General features: G+C 34.9%; 2 protein-coding genes across 3 annotated transcripts; one reads left to right on the forward strand and one right to left on the reverse strand.

Annotated features, from left to right (window-relative positions):
• The first annotated feature begins 4,928 nt into the window (after positions 1–4,928).
• Positions 4,929–8,882, forward strand: LOC113725656 (uncharacterized). Its single transcript, XM_027248947.2, has 5 exons — positions 4,929–5,259; positions 5,552–5,684; positions 6,877–7,121; positions 7,282–7,453; positions 8,285–8,882. Exons 1-5 carry the CDS (start codon positions 5,138–5,140, stop codon positions 8,498–8,500), a joined length of 888 nt encoding a protein of 295 aa, XP_027104748.1. The 5' UTR covers positions 4,929–5,137; the 3' UTR covers positions 8,501–8,882.
• Positions 8,883–13,210: 4,328 nt separating this feature from the next.
• On the reverse strand, positions 13,211–25,340 carry LOC113725658 (uncharacterized). 2 transcript variants are annotated; one of them, XM_027248948.2, is made up of 16 exons: positions 25,045–25,340; positions 23,654–24,133; positions 22,726–22,966; positions 21,784–22,055; positions 20,404–20,547; positions 19,462–20,235; positions 19,277–19,368; positions 18,616–18,678; positions 18,444–18,532; positions 18,264–18,329; positions 16,817–17,473; positions 16,540–16,614; positions 16,270–16,340; positions 16,052–16,109; positions 14,376–14,586; positions 13,211–14,119 (listed from the first exon to the last, which is right to left on the reverse strand). In XM_027248948.2, the coding sequence occupies exons 2-16, from the start codon at positions 24,064–24,066 to the stop codon at positions 13,467–13,469; spliced, it is 3,879 nt and encodes a 1,292-aa protein (XP_027104749.1). In that variant the 5' UTR covers positions 24,067–24,133; positions 25,045–25,340; the 3' UTR covers positions 13,211–13,466. The 2 variants fall into 2 exon arrangements, with proteins under 2 accessions (XP_027104749.1, XP_027104750.1); XM_027248949.2 differs by having other exon boundaries at positions 25,123–25,334.
• Positions 25,341–26,925: the final 1,585 nt, after the last annotated feature.

Raw genomic sequence — 26,925 nt, forward strand, 5'->3', positions numbered from 1 at the left:
ACTTTTGAAGCTTTTAAGTTTTAGTGTTTCATTTTCCGCTGAAGAATGTCATTCTCTGCAGAATTTTTAGAACCTCCTAGCTATGTCATGTTAAGTGGGGGTACAGGACGATTCTTGATTTTTGTTTTTGTTTTGTCTATCAATTCAACTATCATTTTCTATTTTTTTCCTTTTATTTTGTCCAAAAGGGGCATGGCCTGCTGAACTCTGGGTTAACGTTTTCCAGGATTTTGAGTGTGTTAGTAATTTTTGAGATAATTATGGGCACTAGATAGGTTTACGTGCGTTGCATGTATAGTTTTGTGGTTTACATAGTTGCACTTTTTCTATAAATTTGCAACGTTTTACGGTATATGGATAAAAGGAAAAGTAATGGTTGAGTATTTCATCAGCATAATACAAACCGGACTTAATTTCTTGATTAACAAAAGGAAAAGTAATGATGGTTGGGTATTTCATCAGCATAGCACAAACCGGACTTAATTTCTTGATTAACAATATGGGCTTAATTTCTTAATTAGGGACATGCTTATCAAACTTTAGTACTTTACTCCAAATGATGTGAAAGAGAAAATAAATAGAGTTGTATGCCTGAATATGATGTTGAAATTTTTCTGACTGGGAAATAATTAAACAAATCAAGTAATTCTTTAAAGAAATGTATTTACTTTATCTCTCATAATATATCCATATTTACAAAATTGATTGAAATTGATTGAAACCATACATAGGTTTTGCAATTCATACCATATATGAGGTAGGATTTCTAATTGCCAAAAGTATGCAAGCCATGAATGATAGTAGGATATCAATTAGCAGCAATTACAACGATATTTTTGGCACGTTTTTTTTTTCTAGCCGTATCTCAAAGAAACTATAATTTGAAAACAATATGATGAAAATTACTTGAAATTGCAAATATCACTTGGCTCTACTAACTTGATCAAGACTTATTGGAAATGAGTACACGAGTTCAATTTCACCCATGTTTCATTTGGAAATAGTAAATAAAAACTATTCAATTAAATACAAACTGAATGAGATCTTGAAGTCCAATACAAACCGATAAGTTACTAACCATTTGAGGTATAGACCTTAATTCAAGGATGTTAATCAATCTAGATATCTTATTCTATCGTCTGTGAACTGATAGTTGCATCCAAAGTGGCTACAATCTCCGACCTCACCCACCTACATCTTTTTAATTTTTGAGTAATTTCGCATTTGCTTAAGTAATATTAGTAAGATTTGAAGATGACATGATTTTTTTTCATATGTTTGTCAGAACTTTTTAGATATAATTAAACTGTGTTATGCAATTAATTTGGAATGAACTTACTATTTCATGTTGTCAATTTTATCTGCGAGATATCGAGCTCTTAACTATTTGATAACTTCTTTGCACCTTGGTGGTTTTTTTAACTGAATTTTATGTTTAGAATTTTTGAGTAAGCACTAACATAAAATTCAACTTAACAACAACAAATGCATAAATGCAATGAGATAATAGAAAATCCATATTATATGGCCATTTATAGGCTGATTGATCCTTGCTAGTACTAATCTACTAACTAATTGCATAAGCATCATAACTAACACTCTAAGGGTTTGTTTGATAACATAAAAAAGTGCTGAATCTGAACTTTTTCAGACATTCAGATGTTTTGAGTATTTGATAAATGAAAATCCATTTGCTGAACTTGTTAAGTAGTGCTAAACTTGTGTGTATTTTTTTCAGCACAAGAATCCTAACTGGATGCTTAATTCTGATAAAAATCAATAGAACATTTTCTATTTCTTGTGTGTATTTTCTATTTCTTTTTTCTCCCTTTTGAATGACTTTCACTTATTCTCTATACTTCTCATATAACATAATTCATCTTTTATAGTAATTTGATTTAAAAATAAATATTGTCATTTTCATACCTAACGTTTTTAGCTAATTAAATCATAGGTTCTATTTTTTTTTTGGATGAAAAGATACAAGGGCAAAATTATCAAATTTAACTTATTAAGCATTCAGTTATTAATGTTTATCAAACAGTATAAATATGTTTAACATTAAAATTCAGACATTCATAAATTTTTTTCAGTGCTTAAAATTCAGCAAATTAATTATTTCAGTATTCAGATTTCAGAATTCAGACTTCAAAATTCAAATTCAATTTTATCAAACGGAACCTAAGTTGGAAAATGGACCTACAATGTTTTTTATTGTGTATACTATTGCTGCACGAATCATTTTACCATAGTAAGACATGAAAATTAGAGTCAAATAGCGCCTTGGGGTGCGAGTCTTGGTGTCAAGATATCTTTTTTCTTTAATTGAACTTATGCATTACAACGAAATAGTAATCATTATCAAATCATTAACAAAATAAACACCATTGATCTCACAGTAAACATAGATTAATACCTTCAATACACCTCTCTCGTGCAGACATCGTCTACTAAGAAAATCACCAAACTTCACTCTTATCATATTTTTATCTAAGCTTAACATCCCAAATTTATGTTCATTAAAAATTTTCTATCTCATATGGTAAAATGGGATGTAAAATTGTCACAACAAAAAAGGAAATAGTTCTTTTGCATGGCAAAATGGGACCTAAATGAGTTTGACGTATCTAAATGAATAACACCATAGATTGACAATATAATCATCATCAGGAAATTTAAAAAACAAACATATCCAATTTGACGTATCTAAATGAATAACACCATAGATTGACAATACAATCATCATCAGGAAATTTAAAAAACAAACACATCCAATTTAGACAGAAAAATTTGATCTTTATTGAACAATCATCATCGAATAACACAACACAATTAACCAAAAAAAAGTGAAAACCCCAAAATAGAATATGAAAAAAGTAAAAAAAAAAAATCAATAAAAAATTAAAAATAAATGGAAATGAAGGTAAAAAAATATAGATATGGATAATTAGCTCACGTGAAGGTGATGAGAGCCTGAAAATCATGATGATTTAGCAATCGGACATTGATTTCCGAATTACATTTAAAAAAAAAGATAAAAAGAAAATATATTATGTAGCCTTTACAATTCCAACTATCAATTACCTTATTTCTATTTACACCTTAAGATTTCATGAAATCACTGTTTACAAAGGTTTGTAATTTGCATGTACGCATCATTAATTTTGATAGTTGCAATAATCAGGGTGTTAGATGTATATATTAGTACTAACCATTGTCCTTTCTTATTAACTTCTTGAAAAACATACAAACATACAAATTAAAAGACTACTTATAAATTAAGAAGCTACTTACCGAGCATATGAGTAAGAATTATGTACAAATTAAAAATAGAAATAAAAGGAGGAGGAGACTAATAAAGTTTAAATTTTAGCCAAATTGTGAACTTCAGTATTGTTTTAATTGCCCATGATACTCAATTTTACCCTCAAGTTAACATTCATATAATTTTGGGTATATTAGATACATCAAAAAAGTAATAAACGCCCGTCGGCAAATCATTCAAAGGTAATTTTATATAATGGTATAGATAACGATAATAGATATATGGATATTCTGATTCTCAATGAGCCTCAAGAGTGAATGGATGAAGGGCACATTCCTGATATTTGAGTGTACATGTTAATACAAGTGCCATTATGAAGGGCACCATTCTGCCCCGAATACTACTCATCTCCGGTAAACAATGAGGCAAGGAACCATACACTTATGTAGGACACTATACAGATGCTGAAAAATGCACTGCAAAAGGTAATTGATCATCAAGAGTTCGCGGTCTTTTCGCAGCTTCCATTTTCGGATTTCTTGACCTCTCCTTGGCATTGATCACATCCTCCCAAGCTCTTGGCACGATTCTCCGAGCTGGCTGACCGCTGCTGCAGTTGTTGCTCTCCCATGGAAAGGATTCTCTGCATCGCTTCCGCTAGGCTTTTCACTTTCTTTCTGTCATTAATCTCATCCGCCGGTTGATGATTTCTATTCTTGTAGCTGCTCTCAGTTTTGCTGCCTTCAGATGGCCAAAAATTTGACTCCTCATCTTGCCTTGCGTTCAATTTATAGAGCCTTCTGTACTTCATAACTCCACTGCAAGTTCTACAGTTCGCTTGATCATGCACCAAGTCCACCCGCCTTTTTATACTGGCAAGCATTCACTTGATCGTGCAAAAGAGTCAAAAAGGACAGTGGAAATGACAAGAAAACTGAGAGGATAGGATATTAGATTGGTAGTTGTACCTTTCTTTCACAGCTCAATCTGTCACGACATCTTGATGGCAAAATTGTTGGTTTTTCTAGTTTAACAAATAATTAGCCGAAAGCGGCTTTATCATACGGCTCTTTGCTATTTCCTTTACCTTATTTGGCCACCTAACTGTAAGTCTGTAACTACGCAAGCCAGCCTAGTGTCTGCGATTTCCACTATTTCCACTTATAGTTTGCTTGAAAGGGTATCATCAGGAGTTGGCCAGGTACAGTCATTCGCAAGCTCTAGTTAAGATTGCCCAATATCTTAAATGGTACGAATTTTTGAGTCAAAATTCCCTCATGTTCGTACACGCTAACTCACTAAGTGATGTACGAGTCCTACTACGTAGATTTTAAGATCATTTTTCACTACCTACACACGTCATATAATTAGTGATATAATTAGAGGATTAATCTTTTCTACATTATCAATGTAATAAAACTTTTTTCCACTAACAAGTGTACATCAAAACATGATATTTATTAAATTTCAAAATTTTCTTTTCCCACACGTGGCATGCGCTCAAGTCTCCTTGTGTGAAAAAATTCCCATAGATGTATGAAAAATTAGTCGTTAATAGAATCAAAAAGGACAATTCCATTTAGGCCAAAGTATTTTTGGGCCTCCATTTAGGCTCAAAAGTTTGTAGTTTACCGAACACAAGCCCATCTGCAGTCTGACTGAACTGGCGGGTGAAATGAGTGAATAGATGAAGTGCCCAAGACCCAAAAACTAGTGACGAACTGATTTAAGAGCTTTTGCCGGCTCAAGAGGAAAATCAAGAATCCTTGAAAGTGAAACAAATTGTAGAAAAACTTCGCCAGACTAGTAACTCGAGGTAGAAGATTTTTCAGTTCTGTGATGAAAAATTGTTGTTGAGAGAAAAGGATAAAAATGGAACTGGAAAAGGGTGTTCAGAGATGGATTGTAGACATCTCAAAGTGGAATCCTTCTCCAGATTACTTCGCCTCTGTGATGTCATTTCTTCCCCAGCATGAGCATTCTCCTATAACCAGGTCAGTTCCCAAGATTTATTTTGAGGTGCCCTTTTCATATTTCATCAGTTTTGCACATGTTTTCTTTCAAATGAGCTGTTTGGAGTGTGTTTGTTGCAATTGTATCCACTTTTATGATCACCCAATAGATTAATTTAATCTAGGAATGGAGTTACTGCTTTTTCTTCTTTTTTTTTGGGGTGGTTAAATTAGCAAGTCATGTCAGCAATTTGTTTTTTGTGAGCAAGGACTGTGGAGATGGCTTAAAGAAATCTCAATTTACTTGATGGAATGATTTTTCTTAATTTAATAGGTTTGTGAAAATGGAAGACCGAAAAAGGGCGCTTGTAAGCAGGCTATTGCAGTACGCACTTGTGCATCAGGTGCTGGGTATTCCATACGATGAAATTATCATCAGGCGAACGGTTGAGGGTAAACCCTATTTGGTATGGCAGAATCTCGGTGGTTTTCTTATGCTTAATTTGTAAAGAGTAATTTGAGGTATGTTAACAACATTGTTCGCTAGTTGGCTGGTGTATCATAAAAAAGCTTCATGGTGTGTTTGAGCTGCTTAGCTGAATTCAATTGAAGTCTTTCGGATTGGTAAAGCCCGAGGCTTTTCTGTTCATTTGCAAATTGTTCTGATTTCATATTTGCAGCATTTTTCATGATGTCTACTAAGTGGAATTTTCAGATAAAAATGCTCTGAAAGGTGTAACGGAAATAAACTTGTGATAATTAGTGAAATACCTTTTTGCCAAGTAATATCAATGGTTAATAGTAAATGAGGGTGCTGGTAGGTTCTTTTTCTTATTTATATTGTCAACCAAGGTTCGAGAAAAACTTTAAAGATTGCCATCACAAAAGATCTGCAAGGATTTCCAATTTCAGCAACTGCAAGTGACAACTCACTCCGTATTAATATGATTGAGCTCGTAAATCCAGAAAATCAACTTAAGATGATATATTGAGAGAGAGAGAGAGAGAGAGACACTCTGTATGTGGGTAAAACTAATGTTCATGATTTGACCAGATTGTGAACCCTTAGAAAACAACCTAGAGGGTCTACTATAAATAGCTAAAGTCATGTCAGTGTCTTATTTCCTTGTTTTGTGGTCTCAAGGCGGAATGTTTGAAAATGTCTTTCCTTTCTGCACACAACTAGCAATTGCATATTAGACTGTGAACATTCTGATTGACAACTTTTTTTGTAGCTTTAAAGGATTTATCCTTTTGGATTATAACTTGTTTCCAACTCTATGCCTTTCTTGCTTCTCTGTTATTTGAAATGGTTTTCTTCATTTATCCAAGAGCTTAAAATGAAATAAAGAAGGAAAAATGGTAAGAAAAGGGCTGTTGCAGTCCACAGAGAACCAGGTGGAGTATGTTTTAGTTAAAAGTATATTCATAACTAATTCGCATACTGAATCTTGTATTATTGATCTTATTTTTATATGTTTTATACCATAAAAAATTTAAAGATCATTATTTTTTCCAAAAAGGAAAATGCTATTTAATAATATCATCATGTAAGCTTCAGACTTGTTGGTTGGAGACGTGTTTATCTCCTGAGTTTATTTTTCTGCCTTATAATTGCAAATCTTTTGCGTAACTAATAAAAGCTTTACTTTTCTACAGGAATATGATGACAAGACCGGCACATTTCCAAATTTTAATTTTAACACTTCCCATGATGGCAATTTTGTGGCAATTGCTTCTGAACCTGTATGCCTTGTTGGATTAGACATTGCTAATTGTTCTATTCCCATGAAGGAGTCAGTTGACAAGTTCATTCAGAACTTCCTATCTTACTTCTCAAATTTAGAATGGTCTGACATTATGAAAGCTGACTCCTCTTACGATAAGTTGAATAGGTTCTACAGGTATGATTGACTCTAGATGGTTTTCAGTACTGGGAAACTGTGATGCTAACAGCTAAAAGTAAAGAATGCTGCCTACTAATTGAAAAGAATAAGCCTAAGAAAAAGTTAAATTAATTTGTAATGATAGAAAGGAAGGCTGACAGTTGCTGATAACTTGCAGATACTGGTGTCTGAAGGAAGCATTTGTCAAGGCCATAGGTGTTGGTGTGGGGAAAAGGTTGGACAATGTTGAGTTTCATCATTCTGACTGGAATGACATATTTGTCATTGTTGATGGTAAAGAATTCAACAATTGGAGATTTTGGCTTCTTGAAATGGGAGAAAATCATTTGGTTAGTATCCAGGCATTGATTGTCTTTTCATTTCTGTTCTTGTAATCGTCCTTTTGTAGTAACTTTAAATGGAAAAACTTGCTTAACATTACTGTCATTAACCTTTAACTTGTTTTTGTGTAAATTTATGTGGCACTACTAACGTAGCTATTCAATTGCGACTCCCAACTTTGAAAGACTAGATATGCATCACTATATTCCTATATCGTATTTTTATTGTAATTTTAACAGAGATATGGTTAATGTTATTGTTGTCCTTAACCTCTAATCTTGGTTTGGTTAAGTTGATGTGGCTAGAAAATTGCAGAGAATATCGTTGACTAGATAGGCATCGCTATATTCCTATTATTGTCTCTTTATCATTGAATTATGGAAACAAACTGGTGAATCATTGGCTAAACAATACTCCTCTCTACTTAGAGAAACATATTGGTTCCCATGATTTTGTCCCTCTTCGTCTACTTTTAAGTCATTCAATTTATAGGCATGAAAGCCTACGCTCAAACATCGTGACACCCCATAAAACTGCTGCTGAAAGCTTGTGTTTTGTCGCAGAATAAAGCATTTAGTCTCAAAAGATATTTTCACCAATTTTTTTGCCATCAATCAACATTTTTCATACCTTTTCTTTTAGCTTCATTTGGAAAGTATGTGTCAATTGTCCTGCTCAGTTAACTAATGCATGTATTAATTCCATCTTTGATTTTATTTTCGTTTCACATTACCAAGTGAAACCTTCTGTCAGTTATACAGTTGTTGTTAAATAATTTCCTTGGTCCTTTGTTTCACATTCATGTGGCTGACACCAAGTTGTGTTCCTATGTACTTCAGGTCTCTATTGCCAGGGGTCACCCAGCTACTGCCACCACAAATTACAGAACAACTTTAAAACAGACAGAATTTGGTGAGAAAGAGTACAAACTGGGACTTAATCTTCCGAGTGCACACTTCATGTTCCGAATGGTTGAAGACCTTTTACCAGTCTCCATTGTAGCTTGTCATCACTACATGGACCGGATAGACATAGTTTCTGAAGATGGAGGGTGAAAGGTTCAAATAGCTGCATTGGACAGGAAACGTAATTTTAGTCAATTTGGTTAATTGGCCAGCTCATCTGCAGGACATCACTGGATTAGTCCCTCGGTTGTTGCATTGCACAAGGCAGGTCATCTTGTGTGATTTCGTTGACTAACAATACCAGAGTTCTGGATCCGGTTTTGCAAAGCTCACCCCTACCCTGCAATATGAAACTGCTAGCTTGATGCTATGAATGGTCATAGCTGCTGAGCCACTCGGCACTTGTTCTGAAGGTTAACTTTGCCAGATTAATTCATTGTTACACAAGGAGACATTCAAACTGACCCAACCGTGTACATATTATAGTGCCAAAGTTGACTTCAATGCAGTTGCTGCCCAGTAACTTCATCCATCTTATAATCTTCCTTTACTAGTATTTCTTTGTGCAGAATGATTCTGCCTTGTGTAGTGCACTTGATAACTGATTGCCGTTGCTCAGATGAGGTGTCTACGAACTGGTAATGTTTTGTAAATATACAGCTAAAAACAACAATTTTGGAAGTAAAAGTTCTTGCAGTCTGGCTATTTGTGCGTCAGTGATCATTAGGTAGTCGACCTACCCCAAAAAAAAAAAAACGAAAGGTTATACTGGCTGTGATTTTACCATGTCCAGAACTGTGGAAAAGCTTTGCACGTGAATCTCTTTCGAAACGTAGAGAAGGCAACCATCCCTTGTCAATCTTAATAGGGTTCGCAGATTGAAAAAGTGATGTGTTTGCAGGAAAATCTGTGAAGAATATAAAATATGAATGGAGACGCAATAAGTAGCTTCAATACTTTCCTCAAATATAGAACTTATTAAAGCATAAAGAAGCCAGGATTGGAGAGCTCTAGTTGATCCAATTCAAGATGGCTTTGTGTAAAATTAGCTGCAGTAAACTGACAACATAGAAGCTTCCCTGAAATCTGACCAATTAAGAAATATTGAACAAGAACGCATGCAGGAGAGAGGAGTGTAGGATTGGATGGCAACAACCCTCTCATTGTACATATTTTGTCAGCCAACGTTTCAAAACTGCCAAAATCCTCCTAGAGAAAGATTCAGTTAGCATTCTCCAGATTCACTTTATTTAAGTAGCTAAGCCTTGGTACGGGCAGAACTGCAGCTTTCGACAGGATGGTGACAGAGCGGGTGAGTAGCAAGGGCAGTCCAGATGCAAAAGCCGTTAAATTTGACTCACCAAATGCATTTACATATGCCACATGAAATCCAGTAACACGGGAGAGCAAATTCTTTGTAGATCTGGAAGAGTCAAAATAATGCTCTTGACTATGGCACCATAACGCTGTTTAAGAGATGCCTAGCTGCCAAGCAGTGGCGGCATAACAACCACGAGAGAAGATTGATACCTGAGCGCAACGATGAAGTGTTTTAAGAGCCCAGTAAAAGCAAAGAGATGCCTAGTATGGAATAATCGTGACAAGCACTAAGTTACTTAAGCGGGAATTGCATTTGTTCAGATGCAGATCCTCGGAAGAATTTGTGGAGCAGCGGCCAACTACAGTAAAGTTGCTTACATGGACCGGCTAATTGATTAGAATATAGGTGTAAAAAAGAAAAGTCAGACACTTGCGAACACTTGCGGATCTGACAGAGTCCATGTATAAAACTATGGGTACCGGGCTGAGTCCATGTATAAAACTATGGGTACCGGGCTAAGTCCATGTATAAAACTATGGGTACCGGGCTGTCTCAGCCCGGCACCTGACAGAATTTTTTTTTTTTTAAACATGTCAGGTGCCGGGCTGTCTCAGCCCTGACACATTGTTTTTTTGAAAAAAGATGTCAAGTGCCGGGCTGTGTCAACCCCGCACCTGACATTCACTCAATTGAGTGAATTGCAATTCACTTTATTTGTTAAGCTAGTTGATAAATGCAATTCACTTTAATTGGTTTAGTGAATTAATTAGTTTAATTAATTGAGTGAATTAATTTTAAGAGATTCGATTAAATGCATTTAATTAAGATGATGAATTAGGTTTAATTTGTTATTTATTAAATATTCATTTATTTGTTATAAATGATTTAATTATTTAATTATAATGCATTATTTGTTGTTATTTAATTACACTTTATTTGTTGCTATTTGTTATACTATTTGTTATTATTCGTTGTTATTTAATTACCCTTTATTTGTTGTTATTTGTTATATTATTTGTTATTATTCCTTATAATTATAGAATCGCACCTGACAGGAAATTTTTTTTTAAAAATCTATCAGGTGTCGGATTGTGTTAGCCCGGTACCTGATCGAATTTTTCTGAAAAATAAAAAAAATTAATAAGTCTACCAAACAAAATATGCCGAGTAACAAAAAATTCTTAGTGAAACTTTCCCACTAGAATTCAAATCACTTGACTTGAAATACAATTCTCTAGTATTCATATTCTTTTAATTTTGAATTTTCCTATTTCATTTATAGCTTCTCATTTTATTCTCAAGAAAATATCGTAAGGCTGAAAATGTGATATGATTAGTAATTATCAATCGCAATTTGTGACACGTTGCATCATGCAAAAGATCAAAACCCTAAACCCTAAACCCTAAACACTAAACCCTAAACCTAAAAACCCTAATCCCTAATCCCTAAAGCCTAAAGCCTAAACCCTAAAACCCTAAACCCTAAAGATCAAAACCCTAAACCCAAAACCCTAAACCCTAACCCTAACCCTAAACCCTAAACATTTTAGATTTTGTATTCATTCTCGTGTTGGTACTTATATTGAAATTTTGCATTTTACCAATTGAACATAATGCATACTAATAGAACATCTATTTAAGTTCTGAATTTTTTTCGTAGTTTGTATTGTGAGGATAATTTCATAAATCTCCCATACAAAAAAAAAAAATCAAAAAACCAAAACAAGAAAAAAAGTTTAATAAAAAGCTGAGTCGACCTGAAGTACTAAATACTTTGAAATTTAAGTTAATTAATTTACATTTCAAAGTTGAAACGTAAGAAAAAGAAGAACATAGATTTGTGCAAAATCACTAATTACTCCTATAGGATGTTAAACTACGAAAATGTTTTTCAAACAAAATATACCATTCATTTTGTAATAAGATGTAGTTCTCAAATTGTTGAGAAATAATTTGTTAGAATTTTTATGTAATTTTTAATGTTCACTATAATTTTATAAAACTAAATTTATTGTGCAATATATAAAAAAAGGACCAAAAAAAGAGGAAAAAATGCATAGCGTGACAACGGTGAAATGGCTAAATATAAAAATAACGATAAGCATTCAAATAATAAAAGGCTAAATTCCCATATTATAATATTTGATATTTAGCAAACATGTAATGAAGATTGTATATTTTGTCTACCCAGAAGATTCCGATCTAAACCCAGAAGATTACATATTTTGTCTACCAAATCATCATAACCTACCATCTCTATAAGGAACAACACTTGTTTCGGTATAGAAGGATCATATGAAATTAACCCTCCTTCGTTTATAATTTTTCCACCCCAATATACTTGAATCACCAAGCAATTATCACTTGACATGTTATACCTATTAGAGACGAGTGTTGATAGCATTTTAGAACCTCATTAATATGCTTATTTGAATAATTAATTAATTGAATCAAATATATATAATTTATAACAAATAAATAAATAATTGCGATTATATAATTATAAGAAATAATAACAAATAATATAACAAATAACAACAAATAAAGGGTAATTAAATAACAACGAATAATAACAAATAGTATAACAAATAACAACAAATAAAGTGTAATTAAATAACAACAAATAATGCATTATAATTAAATAATTAAATCATTTATAACAAATAAATGAATATTTAATAAATAACAAATTAAACCTAATTCATCACCTTAATTAAATGCATTTAATCGAATCTCTTAAAATTAATTTACTCAATTAATTAAACTAATTAATTCACTAAACCAATTAAAGTGAATTGCATTTATCAACTAACTTAACAAATAAAGTGAATTGCAATTCACTCAATTGAGTGAATGTTCACTCAATTCAATTGAGTGAATGTCAGGTGCCGGGCACTTGACATCTTTTTTCAAAAAAACAATGTGTCAGGTGCCGGGCTGAGACAGCCCCGCACCTGACATGTTTAAAAAAAAAAAAATCTGTCAGGTATAGTTTTATACACGACTCTGTCAGATCCACAAGTGTCTGACTTTTTCTTTTTACACCTATATTCTAATCAATTAGCCCACATGGACCAGAGCGCAAAAATAAACATCTCTTGAAAATCAATCACAAGCAAACAACCGCTGCACAGGTTTCACTAAAATCAAGCGCAGGACAGATCAACCATCCTCGAACAATATATCACTTTTTTTGAACATTTTGCAATTCTAGATAAACTGCTCGCACATTCTTACTTTTCAACAGTTTGTAATTCTACATAAATTGCTTGTACCCTATCAAAATAAATAAATAAATAAATTGTTCGTACGTTCCTACAACAGAGGTATAATATTCTACTATTATTCATATGAATCTTATACATAATAATTGCATCTTTATTGTAAAATTTTACAAGTAATTTACGTAAAATTACATCCCATTCAAAAAAGTATACATCATCCATGCCCCCTCGTCCAATAAAATCGCACCTGCGAATCCATTTAGAATCTAATGGTGCTGACTGCATTTTCAAAACTGCCTCTTAAAATTTCAATGCTTGAGAAAGGAAAAATAGTCCTGTATAATTCAAAAATAATGGGGATTTCCCGCTAATTATGCTCATAATTATACAAAAAGAATGGCCAATAATTACAAATGCCAACTGGCCAGGACATAGCTTAAACTAGCAGTAAACCCCCCGCCCCCCTCCTCTCTTCCTTTTTTTTCTCCCCGGCCCCCAAAAAACAATGTAACAAGAGTATCTTACATCTAAACAGTTAAATAATCCACAAGAATGTACAACGATACTGCCCCTAAAACATCAACTCTGAAAGGTCATCCATAGGTATGTCAAGGCCCACAGCATCATGGTCTTGTAAACCATCATCCTCAAAGTTAAACCAAGAATTGAAGTCCTGATTTCCTCCAATGTCAGGTCCTACACCTAGTTCTTCCATCGGGAGATCTATATCATTCAGCGGCATATTTGCAAACTCAAGAGATTCCTTTTTCTCCTTCACTGAATCCGGAGGACCATTACCGGGGGAAATCAAACCAACCTCTCTTTTTCTATTTCCACTATTGTTCATCAATTCACCAGAGCCACCAGTTGAAGATGGATAGACTGGATTCATGAATCCATTTCCAGATGTAGAAAGTTGAGCTGTTTTCTGTTTGGGCTTTGTTTTTGTCTTCCGCTCACCCTTAGAGTTACCCAGAGATGAGCGGCCAGCTTTGGTAATACTGTTACGCACAGAAGCATCTCTCTCACTTCTCTTTCCCTTTGCACCACCCAAAAGGCTACTCCCAAGTGATGTGGTTCTAATGGCAGCACCACCAACATCATCAAGCAATACTTCTTTTTTCTTCCCTCTGTTCAAAATAGGCCCATTCTTTGCAAAAGCTTGTTCAGACTGATGACTGTAATTGTCAAATGTATCACCCCCAGCTTTATTGCGAGAAGTATCTGCAGAATAAGAAGAATCATAATTAAAGTAAATTTAACCAATTATGAGCTTGTAGAGAAGTATCGAAGTTCAAATGTGCTCGGCACAAGTCAACATAAAATCAAGAAGACCACCTTTTCCGATTAGTATCAACAGAAATTGAAGCCAAAAGCCAAATATAGCAATAGCGAACTCTAATTTACTTCATTATTTAAAGTAAAATAGCACTCGGATGGACAAAACTTGACAAGCGTTATAATAGTTTAAGATTTGCACCTGCAATGCGACCACCAGTCAACGGCTCAACTTCACTGATTTGAGGAGCAGGTGCAAAGATGATATCCCGGAGACCAGGCTCGTTAAAACAACTAACTCCGCAGTCCTCAAATTTCTTACATCTAGCAAGCGTTCTCCTTGCAAAAGCCAGTGCAACTTGTCTTGACACCCTAGGCATCCCATTTTTAGAAGCAAGACTTCCTCGAGTAGCCTGTAAAATTTTTTTATGAGATAAAGGGTGTACTAGGTTACAGCATTCAGCAGCCATAATACAAGCACAATTGAGATGAAAGGAATACGAGGCAGAAGCATGTTAATATTTGGATTTTGTATACTAAAAAGATAACAAAAAGTGCTGCACGACAGCATATTATCAACCTAAATTAGAATTAGTAGAATGTGATTATTAATTCATGGTGTCATAAATCCAGCTGGGAGAAAAAGAAGAAGTACAAACTATAATCAAATATGCATGCGATCACAGCTCATAGTGCTATGATGAAGGATTCATCATTGGAGGAACAAAGCAGAAGCATAGGGTTTAAGTTGTGGAAAACAAATATACGCACAAATAATCAGCTAAGCCATACTTCATGCATGCATGTTCTCAAGGTCAAGATTTATGACAGTAAGCAATACTTCCTACATGCATATTCTCAAGGTTAAGATTTGTGACAGTAAGTGATGCATCTTAGGAAAATAATGTTAATCAAAGCAAATAGAGGCTTCAGATGAAGATAAGATAAAAGAGGTGAAGTATGACTAGAAAGAAAGCCATGTCAGTAGACATGTTTGCATCGCACGGTATGCTTTGGTGATCTATACCTGCAATGATCATTTCCAATCTAAAAGAGATATCTATACTTTGAACAGTCTCTACAACCATCTCAGGTCTCAAAGTGACCAGTAAGGATGTAACAAGGAGCATTCCATGTTCTATAAGTGAATGAAGAAAGAAACTACTGGTATAATATTGGCTATCTCCTCCTCCTGTGCTTGATTTCATTAAAAGGTTAATTTTGGAGGGGAAAAAGGCTACCATCTCCAAATTTGCTAGGTAATGCAAATCTGATTGCGGAATTGCATGAAAAGCAGTACACAACAGAAAATATCAGAATTTATTCTATTTGCATCCCATAATAGTACACTTTAAGGACATTCTGAAAGCATGGTTAAATGACTTCTACACAGCTAAGATTAAGAGAGTGCAATCTGAAAGCAGAAAAGCTTTTTGTTTTTCTGATATTGTATCTCTAAAACCCGAAAAAGTCAAATCACAATTTCCACGAAGATAAAATAGTGCAGATCCCAAAAAAATGTGAAAGTAAAATGCTGAATGCACTGTCATTATGAACTTCAACCAATTCCAGCAAATAACCTCCTAAAGTTTTACAAACTAGGTAATTAATCCTGTTCCCTATTAAAGTCAAGAACTTGAATTAGAGAGCGAAACTCAACATTGCCAATTCTCTATTGGAGGTAACAAAGCACAATCTGGAGCATAACATCACATCTAAACTGTACCTCTTTTGCCTCTAAAATTTATGAATAAATTTTCATTTTACAATATTTGATCCAGATATATCCAACCAAGAACTCATTTTTTTTCAGAATTTTAACACAGCTTGGAATTACAGAATCCATGTAGAAGAAAGGCAAATTGATGAAATCATTACCAAGAGTTTTTTGTAAGCAATCTCTACAAGCTTATTCATTGCAACAAGCTCAAGGTCCCTGTGGAAGAAACAGAAAGTATTCTTCTCAATATGATTCAAATCCAAAATCTAAACTCTAAAATTGCACAGTAAAACAGGAAATGAAAATGCTTAGGAACAGCAATGATTTTTTTCTCCACTTTCTACAACATACAGAAACACTATCTAAAAGTACTTACGATCCTTCGACATCTTGTCCTCCTTGAATAGCTTCATAGATCTTTTCCAGGCGACTCTTCTTTTTAATAACCTACATTTTCCAAATTGACAAGACCATAAATCTCATTTGAGAAGCGTAATTGAAATCGAAAGAAAGATACAACAGTATCCTGCTCACGAAAAGTATATCTCTTTCATCAGTTCAATCACTTGAATATGCGGTACTAAAATGTTCACAATGAGACTCATAATATATAATATAGATGCTCAACAATTTTTTAAATAATTACCTGTTGATAAAGTCCACGGTTCAGCTGAATGATTTCCTGATTGATCACTTCATCCTCTTTATCATGGAGATCAGGCTGCACAAGGTAAAAGTAGAAAAAGGGAAAAAATGGAGGGGGGAAAAATTTTGGATCAAGTAGATACCAAGTAAATGACGGAAATAATATGGCTTTTTGGATGCCAAAAGATTGAAAAACAAACCAGAAAGCAGTAACAGAAATTATTTACAGCATGACAAGGCATGAAAATCTCGTAAGAACTAATACAAGCAATCCTTACCACAGTTTCTGGATATAGACCAATACTATGGAGCTCCAAGAGGAGTTTGTCTTCAAGACACATTTGCTCATATTGGCACTCAATAGAAGAGCTGCGATGACTTTGTTCTCCATCCAAATCACCACCAGAAAGACCAACAAAAACTTGAACCTCAGAGTGCACATAGCCATTCTCTCGTTGTGATAGTTCACTGTCACATGGAGAATCTAGCACTCTGGATTTTCTAGTATAATTGCTGCTCGTATGGTGCGAAAACAATCTATTTGCATGGCCATTGCTCTGAGTATGAACCCCATATACAGATTCACATTCAAATTCCCCATTCCTATGCTTGCTTTCAGCATCAACAAAGCAAGCATCATCAGGTGAAGCCACTACAGGATTCTGATGTGGCATACATCTTTCCCATCCATTGTCATCAAATTCTTCAACGTCATCCTCTATGATGAGAGCTGATAGCACCCTTTGGTAAAGTGGAGTAACATGGTCGAATCTCCTTCCTGCATCCAGTCCTCCACACACAGTAGAATTATGAACTTGATCGACTGAATCATCTGTATTACACAAGTCTCTTGATTCACTTTTATTTTGAGTGCTTCTACTTCTCTCTCCAGAAAGTGCATCAGATAAAGAAATTTCATCCTGTGAACAATTTCCCTGTAGAAACAGAAGAATAGTTTAAAGCACCAGGAAAACATATTTTCTATCAAATCAAATTCAATAGTATATCCAACTTGTCACCAAATTCCCTACAAGTGTACAGACTAGATTCCCATTTGAACAATTAGCAGTTGAAAAGCAAGCAAAGGCAATAGGGTTGAGAGATTTATGAACAATAGTAACCAGCAAATAAGGAAAGCCAAAATTCCATCAATTAAATCTCTGATTGCAGTAATTCACTTGATCAATCGACCTTAAGATTACTTGTCAGCCCATCCATTAACACAGAGCTCCAGCAGCTCACCTTGACTTAATTAAGTTGGACAACACAGCATACTTCTTTATCATGTATGTGTCTCCAACAGAAATTATATACTTATACAAGACTCAATCACTGCACAAACTCTAATTAGCTTTTAAATGCTTGCTAAAATATTGAACTTGCTAAACAGATTTGAACTATTTCTTCGAAAAGAATGTTAAGAATAATGCTATCATACATCACGATTGCAAGATTGATTTTGAGCTTGACTGCATCAAGCCAAGTTGATTGTGCATCCATTTAAGTAATATCATTTTAATACAGATTAATTTCACCTTAATGCTTGAAAACCTTTCAATCTCAAGTAGCTCAGCTTGTTCAATACTCAAAGTTACTTTGAACAGGCAATGCTAGAGTCGATATAACTGATTTACAGCTCTAAATCCAATGAAGTGCTAAACAGGGTTAGAACTCAACTTAAATGCTGCTACCATGAAGTAGCCTATCTCTATTTTCAATAAGTACCTGAATAGCACCACCATTGCCAAGCGTCTCAGCAAGCCTTTCATGCAATTCCTTTGACAATTTTAGCTGATACAGAAAAAGAAAAAAAAAAGTTATATAATCTCAAAACAAGAAAGAGAAGGGGGGGGGGGACAAAAGAAGATACAATTAAAAGAATATTTCATTGCTATTCAGATGCACCTGCTCTGCTAAGTATGACTTTCCCTCTGAGCTGATGGAAGCAAATAATCCCTCTACCTTCCTCCAAAATGCACTTGAACATGCAAGGACTATGATATAAAGCAGTATTTAAACATAAATTATGCCACAAAATATAATCTTTTTCAAGGAGAGGGAAAAATCAGGCACATACCACTAGAATTGTAAGCAAGATTTGCAGATGACAAAAGCTCTTCCCGATCATCATCTGATTCCCCTGAAACATCAGAAGATAATAGTTAATTATGCACCATGTTGCTGAACCAAGACAACCTATATCAGGGATCAAAGACCTATTTGTACAAGAATCAGTCTAATGACCATTCTAACAAGAATCTGTCTTATAGTCAAACTGCTTCCCATGTAAAAAATAACTGACAAAACTGCTGGAATGGTATGCCAGCAGGCTTTTATAAGAATAACTTCGCATTTAGATATATATACACCAATCAGTTACTCAAAGTAACACAGAATGACCTATTCTGGCTGATAAGACTTAAAACTGCATATTACAAATCTTATACATACTTATCTGAACTCACAAAATAAATCACCATGTATTATTCCCTCTAACAAAGCAAAAGAGCATGCAAGAAATTTCTTACTTATAGATAGCAAATAACTTATTAGGGTGACAACAAACAGAACAAGCAAGCATGAAAGAGAGAGAAAGAGAGAGAGGGAGAGAGAGAGAGAGAGAGAGAGAGGGGGGGGGAGGGAGTTCTGTGATCACCCACTTTCCTATATCCGCTACTTTCTCTATGCACTCTCACAAGTAACAAGGCAACCAATAAGGACAACATTGAAAGTTATACCAGTGAAATCTGGTGAACCAGCACTGATAGCATGCCCAAGACGAGAAAAGCCCTTGCGGTCTGATGCCTTTTTCAAAGGACGGCCTGACTTACTGCCACAATTAATACAACAACAGGTAAGCTAAAGAAAACTACAGTAAATGGTAAAGTTGGCATGATTTCCTTAACAAGGAGAGCTCCAGCACCTTCCACTCTTATCAGAGGCAGGCTTCACACTTCGAATTGGCTTAGTTGCAGGCGCACTGTCCAATTTCTCACTGACTGGTGAAATACTAGCTCTAGAAACTGAGGAGCCTCTTCCACTTCGCCCTTGCCGCCGTATACCATCACCAATTTCTTCTTTAACCAAAAGCTTATTCTTCTTCAGAAGCAATGGGGAAGTTCCAACACTCTGAGCAGCATTAACAGCTTTCTCCTCTAATTCACTACTAGCCACTGCTTTCTCTTTAACTCTGTTTTCACCAGCACCAGATTCTTCACTTTCTGAAAATCTAGCAGGGGATGAAACATTTTCAGGTTTAGCTTTAAGATTCTGGGCACTGCTTGCTGGCCCCTTGGGAATAAGAGAAATATTAGTTCCACTAGATGTCAATCTGGAGCCAAAATCAGAAGGGGAACACCCTTCAGATGGTGTCTGCAATTCATCATGGTTTGACACAGGAGAAATGAGATTGGCTCTCCTAGTGCGAGAACTTTTTTGTGGCCTCTGACCAACCCACTGAGTTATGGGTGGGGAGGAAGAACCTGATGGCAAAGCGCGCTTGCGATTGTTGGCTCCATTGGTGGAGTTCTTGTTTGTGCTCTGTGACAGTTCCCAGCTCTCTAATGTTCCAGATACTCGAGAAGTGTTAGATATTGAGTTTGTTGCTGTTGATGAGCCACTACGTGGTGCCCTTGAGGCCTTTCCTTTTGCTACTGGACTAGGATAGATACCATGATTGTCTTCACGATTGCTCAACCTAAAGAACAGATTCAGATATATCACCACCATTATATTGTCTGGCAACGAGAGAAAAAAAAAACCTACCGTTTACACTACGGAATGTCAGCAAAGCTAGAGACAAGTTTACTAGAAAGGAAATCTGATGCTAAAAAAAAATGAGACAACAAAGAGAACAAAGACATACTTAGCACTTCCTTTGGCAAGATGTTCCCTCGAGAGAGTGGACTTATCCTGTTCAACCTTAATTGTAGCACGAGTATTCGAATTGGCAGGTGATAAAGTACCATCCAACTTACTAATGCTACCAGTAACATTAGGCGCTCCAGATCTGTAACATGTGTAAAATGGAGGAATGTCACATTATGCAAAAAAAAAAATCTGTTATTTCTGAATTAAGATAAAAGGACCATTATGGTGGCACATTTACTGCATGAAACTTATGTGATGCAAATCAGTCTCAATCAAATATGAGATTCAGATGTAATAGAACAACAAGAGATTCTTCTCGAGAACATGGGCAACCCACTTTAAATGTGCTTTATGTAAAGCTCAGCTTTACCTCTTCCACTTCTTTTTGAAAAAATATAGTGTCGAGAATGCATTGCCAAAAAAAATATGTACAAGTTTAGTACATTTCAAAAGCTTAGAATACAAGTAAAAGATCTTCTTACTTTTCCAAATAACTTTATATTAAAAGGCACCAAGGAATCCAAAAGAACTGAGACTACATATCTTCATACACATGAAGAAGCTTTACCAAACTGATTGTGATGAGCACATTTAGGTCCCACCAACAAAGTAACAGTTTTAAATTAATTATTATCCTTAGGCATAAGTAAAGGAAAAAGACACATAAAAAATTTTCCAAACGAACATTGACATCCAATATTGCTACAAAGTTAACAACAAAGCATAAAGTAGTCCAACCATCAATAAATGATTATTGCTTTCACAGAATAAGATGCTTAAAGTCGAGTATCCAAACTTACATTCCCTTGGCAAATATATTTATTCAACACAATCTGCCTTTGGGAGGTGCACCCTGAAACTTCATTGATCAAGCATTTTCTTTTCTCCCATTGTTAAAGGAGGTATTTTGGCACACACTGGAAACTTTTAACTCCTTTTTTGGAAAGAGCAAATACACTTTTTCATTTGGGAAGGGGGGGAGGAGGAGGAGGACAACCAAGTCAAGCATATCCAAACTTCAAATTTTAGGTTGACGTGATTTACTTTGTGGTTTTGCTCTCTTGCATTTTGCTCATTTTTGGATTTTGACACTACAAAGCGCCAACAGAGTAAACTTCCCATCTTAAGAATTTAAATATTTCCGTCAAATTCATCATCAATATGACCTGCATGGCCCTAAGGTACTTAGAAAAAAGACACTGTTTTTGTTTTAGGATGTAATAAAAGAATAAATTTCTCCCACATAACTCAATTTCACAGGAGAACAGGAACCAATACTTTTGAAGATGAAATCCCTACTTCAACTAGTCATTGAGGGGCAAAGGCCTTTACAAAATAATGATTCAATATATTGCTTTAAAAACAAACCAAATACCTAAAACTCTGGGAATCAGAAGGCTGCAACCCAGATTCATTGGTGAGCTTATGATGAACTGTTCGCTTTGGTTCTCCATCACTCTCGTTAGGTCTAGCAGAGACTGCACCAACTGAACGTTTTCTTTTCATTTTTTTGTCCCAACTTTCCCCTCCAGCTGGCAATCTGCGAATCTTTTCTTCAACAATGTGAGAATCCATATTATGATCTCTAACCATGTCTTTGGGCATCATCAAAGGCTGCCTTGGTAAGCCATTGCTCCTTCCTTCCGCCTGAATCACAATATTCATATTAAGAGAAAATTAAGAAAAGGCAAGCAAAATATCTATTAATCAATCAACGATGACTTCATTAATCTGACAAGTTTGCATGTGTACGTCGATTCTACTATATATCATAGATGTACTAAAAACATTGAACACTTGTTGTTAGTCAATAATTAAAGCAAGCAGACACAGCACATGAACCTTTCAAGAATGTAAAGTACATTTTGTACTAGACACAGTTCGTGTATGACTACATATTCCCACTTGGATCAACTTTCTCATCATACGCCATAAAAATAACTCAAAAAGTGGAATTATGAACTAAAAACTGAAAACACCCCATAATTTCTTTTACATGTGACTGATAATATGAGTTTTTGATGAAGGCATTATTTAAGGGAAAATAAGAGCACATATTCCATGAAGGGAAAATGAGTTTTTGAAAATTCATGAGATTTTTGCTCTCACTTTCCACATTACAAAAGAGCTGGATTAGATCCTATCAGCAGTTCTACTACAGGTATTCACAACTTAGGCAGAATTGTTAGATTCTGAATAGCACAAGACTCCAGAGTCTATTCTTTCTCTCTCTCATACAGCTGAAAGGACCTGTTAAATATCAAGGCCCAAAACTGCTGAACCAATAATATACAGTATCAGTAAGTAGACTACAAACCCGATTTTCTGCCACTGATGTTCGGACACGCTTATTAAGTGTACCATTCTTAGATCGATCCTCCAACTTTTGAAGCGCAATGTCAGAGGGGCTTCGATTCATCTGGTTTCCAATTTTCAAACATGCGCTACCTGGCCTTTCATTCGTTAATAGCTCATTCCGCTGCTGCTTCTTGGAGGTGGTAGCCTCAAAATATTTGCCCAGTTTATGCAAGTGTTCATCCAACTTTTTTGCTCTACCACTAGCCCAGCAAAATTAAACAAAGAAAAAAGCAGTAAGCAGTCAGCAAAAACACCAGAGGGAAGACCCCAAAAAAAAAATCCATCAAAGTCAGACATATACATCAATAATCCATTGAGTCCTTATAAAAATGGACTAACAATCAAATTCAACAAATATAATTTCTCAGCTCCACATGCTTTTTCTTTTAAATCAAAATTCAATTCAGTCCTTATAAAAAGGAACTATTTCAAAATGTACTAGCTCCACAAATTAATTTTGACAGCAATACATACATAATTTCAAGGGATCAAAGACACATTCTTATGATGCTGGAAAAAGGGAGGAAACCATTTCATTTGCAAAACAATAACATTTCTTAAGATTAGTAATTGAGCATAACTTAGTTAACCTCGCTTTGCCAGTTTCTTGACAGGTTTTTCATTTTATTACCCTCTTTGCAATAATTTGTACTATAGTGGTCAACAACATACTAACACAGCATGCTCTAACAAGAAGAGTGAGCATGTTGCTATTAGCTATTGCCACCTTTGCAGTCATTGAAAAGCAAATAGTAGGAAAAGACTGTAGCTTCAAAAACGTTTTGTAATACAATTGATCCTTAGATAGGAAAAGCATTCCATGATGATTCAAAAAAGTAAAACTGGAAACAGTAAACTGAGATAGGATACCAGATCTCAAATCATACCTAGCTCTTATGCATGTATCAGCAACACTCGCTCTAAACCTCTTTAACTCCTCTACCGCCACAGGAGGTGAGTTTCTTAAATGAGTAGCGCCAAAAGAATTATCCTCTGACATGCTCCCACCAGAGAAGCCAAGAACCCTCCTTAGCTCACCTGACCGTGGATACTTTTGATCTAACATTACAATGGGCTCCAACATCAGACACTGAGACAATGTAGATACATCCCCGGTTGATGGACCACTTCCCCTTGGTGTACCCTTTCCTGAATTCAATGTATGGACGTCAGAACCCTCTCTGAAGCTTCCAGATCTACCCAAACCTGGACCAGAATAGGTACCCCTCTGTGCATAGTTTCCATGAAAGCTCGAATCAGGGCTAGCTGAACTCAATTCAAATCTCGGATTTCCAGCCATTTCGACAAATCAATCCTAGCAAGTCATACCTATTAAGAGGTTGTCCTTCAATCGGTTACTTTCGAATCTGTAACCAACCATAATCAAATGAAAACAAATGATCAGTGGCTCATCTCGGCAAAACAAGAATCAAGATTGCAACTCCAGAATAAGAATTCAGTAAAATGTTTCTTATAAATTAAACCACATAACCTTTGAAACTTACAAAACAGCATTGCATACCATTCTTTGCATTAAATACTAGCAGTTACTATAAGAAGACACTGCTAAAATTTCGTTTCCAAACAATAATAAAGACCAGAAATCAGTCTTCATCAGTAGGTAAAACAAAAATTATCAAAGCAGAAATTTAAAAATTCATAACCTCAGTCTAATTACAATTCATAAACAAAGTGATCGCATTTATTCAGTATTTCAGGGGAAAAATGTTAAAAAGGAAAAAAAGATAGACTCATTTTGAAAAGATAAACGAAAAAAGAAAATGAACTCACAAGAAAATCATTGAGATTAAAATTCAATAACGAGTACAATAACTTCTTTAGAATAACCCAGTAAGGTTACTACCATGCTAATGTATATTCCATGAAATTACAAACCCACAGTCTATAAAGAACAAAACGTCCAGACATGATCACATTTCAGGAGAAAAGAAAACGCTTAACGAAATCCACGCTGAAGCAACTGCCCGCTGTAGAATTCAGAATTCAATTCAGTGTCAAGAGCATTGAAAACCACCATATTCCAACCAAAATTAACCCGAAATCTAGATGAATTTCACAGAATTGAGCAAATTAAACTCAAGTTCAGATACAAAAACAGCTGATTACACCTTTAACCAAAGGACGTTAGCTATACCTACAAAACCCCTAACTTGAACTAACACAGAAATTAGGGTTTATCAACAAAAACATTCCAGAATCTAAAAAATTCTCCAGGACTAAAAGATTCAGGTTAGTTAGACAAGCATCAAAAGAGTACCTTCATTCATCTATCGCCTAGGGATCGAAGAGAGAGACAGCAACAAGCAAAGAAATCAGAGAGAGAAAGAAAGAGTACGAGTATAAAGCGGTGGGCGTAGATTTTTGTTTGTCTTTTGTTTTTTTTATTCTCCCGCTCCCGTATTGTATACTTCCGTGAAGCTGGCAATGAAGAGATCCCACGCGAACCGGACCCGCTAAATTTAGGGGTAAAATTTCCAGTGGGGGCTGGGCCGGCCCCGCGGTCCCAGCGAAGCACGGTTTCCAGAAATTTGGGGTCCAAAATACTGTGACGAGGCCAGAGGGTTGGAGAGGTGCTTGACTTTAGTATTTCCTTTCTTTTTCTTTTACTTATTTGGTTTCTTTGGAATATACCTTATCCATTTGGGGTGTGAATCCTTTTCCTGTGTGTTTGATACTTTGACGGGACGGCATAGGCTCGCGTGTGTGAATTAAGAGTCTCCAAAGAAGTTGGAAGTTAAAGGAGGATGGAAGCGGATACACTACTGTCAAGATCATGATGTGATCTAAAAATTGTGGAGTATGTTGCGGGGGGAACTAAATTGTGCGAAGTGGTTAGGGAACAAAAGAATGTTGAGGGTTTCAGGGAAAAAAAAAAGTTAAATTAATCAGGTTGAGAAAGTAACGGTAAGAAGATATTGATGTTTTTTAATAGGAGATTGATTATTTGGAAAAATTTATTTTTTTGATGTAATGTACGTAATATAAAAAATAGTTGAAAGGATAAAAAAGATTATTGAAAAGTGTATTTATGATGTAATAAAAATTTTTTGCAAATAACTCCACATCCAGCCAATATTTTCAAGATGTTGAACGGAAACAAAAAACCCTAATCTTAATTCGTTCCACACATTTGAGATATACACACATGTATTTACTTATAAATACATATATATGTGTGTGCGCGCGCGCGCGTGCATGTGAGTACACATGTATTTATACACACATGATTATGCACAAATACATCTTAATTCTGTATTTTTTGTATAGCATAACATACCTCCCCAAGATTATGATAATTGTAGAAAGGTACCGTTAAGTTGAAAAAATCAACTTTCTTTTTTTTTTTATTTGCACGCAGGAAGCATCTTGGATAAGATGACATAGGCAAACTCCCATTATGGTTGACCAAGCATACCCTTTTTGTAATTTGAAAATGTGTTTTCTCCGCTTTCATGTTCTTTAGCCTTCTTATGGGGCAAAAAACATTAAGTTCTATTTAATTACACAATTCAACACTTAAATTTAACGAGGTTAACTCTTAACATGTTTAGATGTATTTTAGAACATCCAATGATATTGAATTTTCTGAAAAAATATGCTCTAAAAAGTAAGTGATAAACTATTTACTTATCACCTAATGTTGGATATACTTAAATATATCAGATTCAGTACTTAATGGATTCAAACTTTGTAGTTTAGATTTCAATTTTCAATTTTCAAACCATAAATTTTATCAAATGCGCTCTTAATAATTCACGTCATGCTTTCGGATAACCTAACTAGACTTCAAAATAAAAAGGGAAGTAACTTTTCGATTGCCAAATTTGGATTAATATTATTTTGTCCCGTAAATCTATTTGCAAAATCCTTGACATTTAGTTATACGAATCACTTTTATGATCCATGATTCCAAACATATTACATTTTTATTTGACAAATTTTATATTAAAAAACAAACGCATCAAGCAACTTATCGATATAAGAAATATTAAATACGATTGTTTTTTAGCCTTCTTGATGTAAGAGATAGACTTTTTCTCATATCATTGCCACAGTATAAATAATCTCATCACTAATTGCATCAGAATTACATATGCATTTACAACAGAATTCTTGATTTTGAACCTGATAAAAAGAA

This window comes from Coffea arabica, chromosome 2c (assembly GCF_036785885.1).
Source record: "Coffea arabica cultivar ET-39 chromosome 2c, Coffea Arabica ET-39 HiFi, whole genome shotgun sequence".
Taxonomy (NCBI): Eukaryota; Viridiplantae; Streptophyta; class Magnoliopsida; order Gentianales; family Rubiaceae; genus Coffea; species Coffea arabica.

Excerpts from the sequence above, each read along its gene's own strand:
- LOC113725656 (XM_027248947.2), top strand. The coding sequence starts at position 5,138 with ATGGAACTGGAAAAGGGTGTTCAGAGATGGATTGTAGACATCTCAAAG. Across the intron at positions 5,685-6,876 it reads TTGAGGGTAAACCCTATTTG|GAATATGATGACAAGACCGG; the intron begins GTATGGCAGAAT and ends ACTTTTCTACAG. Across the intron at positions 7,454-8,284 it reads AAATGGGAGAAAATCATTTG|GTCTCTATTGCCAGGGGTCA; the intron begins GTTAGTATCCAG and ends TATGTACTTCAG.
- LOC113725658 (XM_027248948.2), bottom strand. The coding sequence starts at position 24,066 with ATGGCTGGAAATCCGAGATTTGAATTGAGTTCAGCTAGCCCTGATTCG. Across the intron at positions 22,056-22,725 it reads CATCAGTGGCAGAAAATCGG|GCGGAAGGAAGGAGCAATGG; the intron begins GTTTGTAGTCTA and ends ATTGTGATTCAG. Across the intron at positions 19,369-19,461 it reads GCCTCTGATAAGAGTGGAAG|TAAGTCAGGCCGTCCTTTGA; the intron begins GTGCTGGAGCTC and ends TAATTGTGGCAG.